Below are 7,225 nucleotides of genomic sequence, written 5' to 3' on the forward strand. Positions count from 1 at the left end.
AGCAGTCTCTTTTCCTGAGATCCTACAATAATTAAGAAATCTCAGAATCTTTGGGATCAAACCACATTAAAGGGTACCTAAATGAGGCACAACGCTTGAAAAATCTGTAAGTAAAGGGTTAATAAAACCAGGCTTAGTCGCCATGTGAATGGTGAAACTAATGTAACTGCTCACAAGCAGTTCAGCTTTTATACCACACAAGTAGGCAGCGCAACGTCCCTTCGTGACTGCAGCCAACCAGGCTATTAACGTTGCAGCAGAACAACGTGTACACAGAAACTCGTGTGATCTGTAACATACTCACAAACTAAAGATGCTGATCAGTGGACAAACTGAGCAACGTCATCCTGGCAACAGGTAGCCCAGGAACTCATACCAGAAAGACTTACACGCATCCTTAACTTGAGGTGTGCAGTTCCACTGGACTCGAGGTCATCTACACACACGCGCGCGTACGTACGCATACACACCCACCACTATTCCTTGTCACCTAGACTGCTGTTTCATCCTGCTGCAGGACTGACTGTGTAATAAAGTAAAGAAGAAGTTGCTGCAATGTGCACAGGAATGCTGCAGACCTTCTTATAGTATCTTGCAAAAAGAAATTAAAATAAAACACAGAGTATAATTCCAGAATTACTTTTGATAGGTCTGTAAACTCCCGTGTCCTTTCGTCACATCCCTGAAAGCCAGAGTTTACCTTGTTGATCGCACAGACTGTATTTTCCCGTGTCGATCCACTGCTTGTTCTTATGATCTTCGATAAATCTTCCCGAGCAGCAAGAAGGTGAGCTAACGTAATAGTTGACTTTGGAGATAATGCATAGCGCTTGGGCTGATAGATTCGTGCTATATCATCTGTTTTTACCTAAATGGTAAAAGTCAAACACAAATTGATTGTTAAGCACAAAACACCCAACAGACATGCTTACCATAAACCACGTACTGGTCTTAGTAAGTCCTGATTTGAACGGGCTGTAATGACCAAACATCAAGGTTATCTTACAAAATATAGTGCCAGTTGTTACCAGGTCTCTTCACATTGATGGGGCTACTGTATGAAAAGTGCTGCTGATCACATTTAATTCATGCTTAGCACCATTACAAAAGAAACTCTCCTGTCCATTGGCATCAAACAGATTCTTTGGTGTTTACCAACATGTCTAAAGACCAAAATGTAAGAGTCCATACTGCTCTCCCAGTATTTAACAGATCACAGCAGCTTCACAGCCTGGTCAATTTGTGGGGGGGAAAAAAACCCCAAACCACAATGTATCAATGCAGCAAAATACTTGTGCCAGCCATGAAAAAAAAGGGACTGGTAAGAGGAGAAAATAAGATCCTTTTCCAAACACACTTTGATGTTTCAGCTGTTTAACAAAAACAAACAAACAAAAAACAACCCAAAGAAAAACAATACACTCTCTGGGAACATCTAGAATGATCTTCAGAGTAAAAAGAAAACGTGGTCTTGGATGGACCAGACAACAGGTGCTGTTCCTTTACACGACTGTTTTGCTGGGCAATTACTGCATCATGCATGGATGTAGATTTCAGTCTGCAAATGTGTCTCTTGCAGGCTAAACAAGTTAAAAAAACAACACAGAAAATGCCACACCATTGAAAGCAGTGAAAGGTATCACTACCTACTTAATGGAAAAAAAGGCAAGTGAACACAGACATTAAAAAAGGACAATTTGCCTCTTGGCTTAAAAAAAAAAAAAAATTATATCAATGCCAAGACTTTTCCAATCCCCAAAACCTTCCTGGAGAGGATATAAAGAAATATTTCTACAGGAGAAGTAAGGAAGAAAGATTAAAAACCATATGTGATTTTGAATTAATATATAACCTGGTTATTTCTGTAACTGCATTCTATTTCACATCATCAGTCTTTATATGATGAAAAATGACTCGTCAATGACTTTATCATCACTAAACGTCTCTTTAAACTATTGTGCTATTGTGAAAGCACATTCATTGTTTTTCATGTTGACTTAAAAAGTTAGTTATCAGTTAACATCAACTTCTCTTTCGGAGTATACTTTAAATTTGAAAATATATAGTTGTATTGGTGCAGGTATAAGGAATTGATACCCACAAGGAGGTCTCCTGGCTTCTGTGAGCTAAATGCCCTCCTTTTCCTTTCTCCCAGCATGAAAGCACTGACAACACCTGCAGGAAGCACACAGCGAGCCTTTCCACAGCAGCACAGCAGCATCTGGACTCACATCTTCCAGTGGTACCTAGTGAGCTCCATGAAACCGATTCTGTCTGCATGTGGCAACGACAAATAGTGACACCAGAAAGACTTGTCGCAGTCCACACTTTCAGTAAGCTTTCAAAGTTTTAAAACTTATCCATCTTAAGCATTCTACAGAAACCTTTGGAAGGAAAGCTGTCTTGCAACTCCTGAGCAAAAACATCTGCCTCCAGCTTCCCACATCTATAATCATCAAATTATAAACTCTAAACCTTAACTCCCTACTCTCTTGATAAAAACAGTATGTGTTTCTAGCTCAGAAATACCAGACTGGGTAAATCATGGCTATTTTTTTAATATACGGAGTGCCAGGAAATAGTACACATGAAATTATCACAATCATAACGATACTAGCAGAGAAAATCCAGGAGTGGTTTGGAATTTTTAGCCACCTGAAGGCTGACAAGTAATTGTGTGCTTTTCTCACACAAGCTGCTATTCAAAAACCTGTTCAACTGACCGTGTGTTCCTTCAGCAGCTTTCAAACCACGATAGGCAGCAGTCACTGTAATCTCACTGACTTTATGGGCACTCACTCTTTGTACCCAACCTGTGTTAGGGCCCAGTGTTTGTCTTCCTCTTGCATCTGCACGAGGAATGCTGAGGTTCACCCCTAGTTTACTTGATTGGAGGGGGGTGGATACAGGAAAGAAAAAGGGAGATGTAAATCAAAGTGAGAAACCCCAACAGAGGATGCTGGAATTTGTAACTGTGAAGCTACAAACAGTCACAAAGGATGGACTGTGCTCTCTGGTCAAATCCTTCCCCTTCCTCAGTATCTAGGACTTGGATGTTAGCACCTCAGATGAGAAACTGGCTGGAGAAAAGACAACAGCAATGCAAGTGTATTTACAGGGTAGGTATACACCTAGGAAGAACTGAGGAATTGCAGACGACTCCCATCTACAGGAAGAAAAAATTACAGCAAGCCTACCTTTGCTCTGTCAGACCAGCCAAAAGACTGCACCGTCACATCCAGCCTCTTCACCAACATACGTCGGCGACACTCGTACTCACTGCGAAGAGCATCATTGATTTTTTCCAATCTTTCCTGCAGTGTTACAATAAAAAAATCCAGACACTCAAATAAGCGTATATAAAACTATAGAAGTCAATGTAAAGTTAAGCCCATTCGGCAGCGAAGATGGCTATCCCCAGGTGATCCCCATAAACTACACAACATTCGGGGAGCGTCTGTATACAGATATCCTGCTACAATAGTGTGTACGTAAGGGAATATTCTGAAATTTAGTAAGTGGATGAATCAACACAAAGTCTGTTTTATAACACTAATTCTGGAAGTATCTGATAGCATTGTTAATGTTGAGCAACTGAATTTTAGTATTAATATTTGGCAATAGAACAGTGACTGTAAAATGGACAAAGTTAGATGAAGTCAATTTTCACCATCCTGTTAAATACAGAAAAGGAATGAAGAGACTTTTTTTACCACTTGGTCAGAATTCAGAGGTTTTGTCAGCAGCGATTTCCCCACATGGTTATTCTGAACTTTTGAGAGAATGTCCTTTATCTGAAACGAAATATACTTCTCAGAACACAAATGATATTTACATTTATTTTGGCACAATTTGCTGCAATCACAATTTGCTCCTCGTAAGATCAAATACAGCATGTTTGTTTTAGCAGACCCATAAAACCAGATACGCATCCTCTGGCTTATCATTCTTTCAAGAGGTTTCCTGAGAACTTTAACTACACGACCAACCTCTACACAACAATACTGCATGGCACATTGCTTCTCCTCCCAACACACAGAGACAGACGCTACCTAGATGGCAAATTTACGAAGTGCATATAGGAGCAGACTAGTTAAATGACTTATTTTACTTATTACTAAGCGCTGTAACTACAACTAAGGAAACGGGAAGCTAGAAATTCTGTTGCCAAATGCTAGACTTGGCTTCAAAAATCTGGCAGTGGCTGCTAGTAAGAAAGGCAGAAGATGCAATAGGTCTGCAGTCATTCTCTCGCACTGATTTTCTTCTAATCCTGTAACTGGTTCCATTTAACATTCACTCCAGACCAGCCTTGCTTATAGTTAGTTTTTGCCCTCAAGATGGAGTATTTTCTGCCTTCCACTGCATTCTCCTCTACCTCCTCTTCTGGAAGGAGCTTCCTTTGGCACAGCTCTTCTACAACAGTTATCACGAACACCCACAACACCCATACGTAACTTTCCTGCCAACTGTTTTTTCAGTTGGAGTAGACTGCATGCAGATCATTGTTCCTGCAAGTTTTGCCCATAGTCTGGTGGGGAGAGGGACTACATCTTCATTTGCTTTTGAGAATAGTTGTGGGGAACGGAGCCAAACAAGACTAAAACTAGTTAATTTTCTTTCACATGTCACAAGGAAGGATCAAGGGAGTGCAGGATCTACAGTAAAACCTGTAGCTGAGGACAGCCTTTAGATACATCTGCAAGGACTGTAAGACTTCATGCAGGCTTTTACTTTAAATTGATCATAAAGGTATGGTTCAAAGCTCACTCTTTCAGTATTAGCTCATCTTGTCAGAGTTTTGGAGCTCTGTGTATTATAAAAATATCTCCAGTGACCACTCTGATAAAAAACAGATGGAAAATTCTAGAGCATCTAATTAATTTATGAAAGAAAGCTACTCGAAAAGGAATACTTGATAAATCGGCTCGTGTATTTCAGGGTTTTTGTAATTATCTCCTCCTCCTTTTTTTGTATAAATAAAGGAAAGAATCTGATCTCAAATTCTGTGTGAAAACCAAGGTGTATTTTTTGTTCTTTTTACATCACCTTTGGGCAGTGCTGTGGCAAGTTAAAAACACAATACCCCCAGAAAAAGTCCAAAGTAAAAAATATTGTGTAAATTATGGGAAAACAGTGCATGACTCAAGCAGACAAGACAGCTTAGTAGTATCTGAAAAGTGGCCACCTAGTTACTGTAATATTCCCTGCTGTTAACACTCCACCCATATTGAAAAGGAGATGAAGGAGTAAAGTTCAGTTCCACAGACCCTACTGATCTCTACACTCCTCTTTCTCTGCTAAGTCCTGCTTCTTTTCAACCTTTATTTTCTTCACAAAACACTCTCTGAGTTGTTTGATTTGTCCATCTTCCAAATGCAGCCAATTTGTTTTGGTTTTAGTGAAGCGTATTCATGACGCCTCTCAAAATCTACCTCAAAAGCCAAATGTACCTAAGCACAAACTATGCTTGAATTTAAACAAATGTCTGAAGAATCAAAACCTAAAGTTAATAATCAACAACATAAAAAACCCAGCATGACAGCAAGAGATGAGGAATCAGTAATTAGTATAGAAGAAGGCATAAGCAGCAGATGAATTAAAAGTTCTATTAGGCAGGAGGTGTCTATCCATATACCATAAAGGTCAGGAATTTAACTTTAAAGGGTCTAATTTGGGAAACCAAAATCTGGGAATCAGTGATGCTGACTACTGCTTAGAGAATAGAATTAGCGCAGGTTTGCAGCTGCAAGGGCAGCTAAGAGGTAAACACACCACTGGGCTCCACATACAAAAGCCATACGTTCTGCCATCACCAGTCGATCACAATTAAAAGACCTAACCCAGCACTGCGTACTCCTGATTTCCACACACTGAAACATGAAAGGAAGTTTAGAAGAGAGTTAAAAAAGAGAATTGGTGAAAATCAGAACTAGAAGAAGCAAGAGCAGCTAAATGAAGCAATCCTTTATTGACTGGGAAACTGCCCCCAAATTTCTGCAACCTTTTCCTTCCACGTTAACTACCTATGTAACTTTATCCAGTACAGGTTTATTATTAATCAGGTAGTATGTAAGGAGGAATCTTTTCTCTGATTAACTGGTTTACATTCATGTTTGTGACAGACTGTAAAGTCATACTCAGTTACTGAACCTCAATTTTACTCCCTCACTCCCATCTGCAGGACTATGAGCATCCTACAACCATAACAGTGAAATACATCACAAAATACACCGTCCAGCCGGACTGAAGGCAGGGCTGGGCTACGAGCCCAAGAGCTCTGACATACACCTGTCTGCCAGAGGGCAAGAACACAACTGATGTGAGAATCTGTGCTATAACCCATGTTCCTAAATGAGGCAGCTGCCCTGCATTAAGAAGGGTAAGCAGAAGTTCAAAAAAAAAAACAAAAAACCACACCACCACCACAACCCAGAAAGAATTCTCAATATTTAAGTGGGAACAATACCAAAAGCGGTGCCCAGATAAAAGAGCAGTTTTCAAGATAAAAGAGCGGTGAAAACATACTCATAGAAATGTAAAGCACATTCTAACAATGGATTCAGCCTAAGTTCTCCCACACTCAGCTGTAAAAGGCCGATTATTTGACAATTTATTAAAAGCTAGACGGAGATGAGTATATTTGACCATTCAACATACTGTGTAATCAATGACCTTGGTAACATTATATATTTATGGATTGCTGTGGAAGTTCATGCACACTCTAATAATTCGTTAAAAACAAACCGAGTATTGGATATTTTTAAGAGAAAACTATTGACTTCAAAATCTGCTGTATAAAAATACACAGTTATTCTCTTGTTAACAAATAAAGCGTAACTTCATGTATTAAACACAACATTTCTCATGTTTTATAAGACTATACTATTTTTTTAAAAAAAATTAGCTCATATTTCACTACCACGTTCCGCATATTTATTAATTATCTTTACCCTCTGTCAAAATAAAGCAGTAATTTCTATGTTTAACACCAGTTGCACAGATAAACACCATACATGCACACACTTCCAGGGTCTCCAGCATTTTGAAAAAACCCGACCTGGTGAGAGGTGTCATTTTTTAAATTCCAGTTAAACTATCAACACTTTTAGGAAGGAACACTGTCTTAATTAGTCATAAGGCGTACTAAGCAACTGCAGAAAGATCACCTAAAATCCTAAGCACAAAATACTTCTAACCCATCCTCTGCCTCTCTTCCATTTCC

The 7,225-nt window shown here is 39.3% G+C and overlaps 1 protein-coding gene across 1 annotated transcript in view; it reads right to left on the bottom strand.

Moving 5' to 3' along the window:
* Positions 1-7,225, bottom strand: part of FAM98B (family with sequence similarity 98, member B) — a gene marked incomplete at both ends in the record, with an annotated part of 12,605 nt that overhangs the window by 746 nt on the left and 4,634 nt on the right. Inside the window, 3 exons of the mRNA XM_010136199.1 lie at positions 701-868; positions 3,198-3,314; positions 3,714-3,794. Coding sequence (XP_010134501.1) covers positions 701-868; positions 3,198-3,314; positions 3,714-3,794 — 366 coding nt within the window. The remainder of the gene's footprint in view (positions 1-700; positions 869-3,197; positions 3,315-3,713; positions 3,795-7,225) is intronic.

Source organism: Buceros rhinoceros, unplaced genomic scaffold (assembly GCF_000710305.1).
Source record: "Buceros rhinoceros silvestris isolate BGI_N320 unplaced genomic scaffold, ASM71030v1 scaffold47395, whole genome shotgun sequence".
Lineage (NCBI taxonomy): Eukaryota > Metazoa > Chordata > Aves > Bucerotiformes > Bucerotidae > Buceros > Buceros rhinoceros.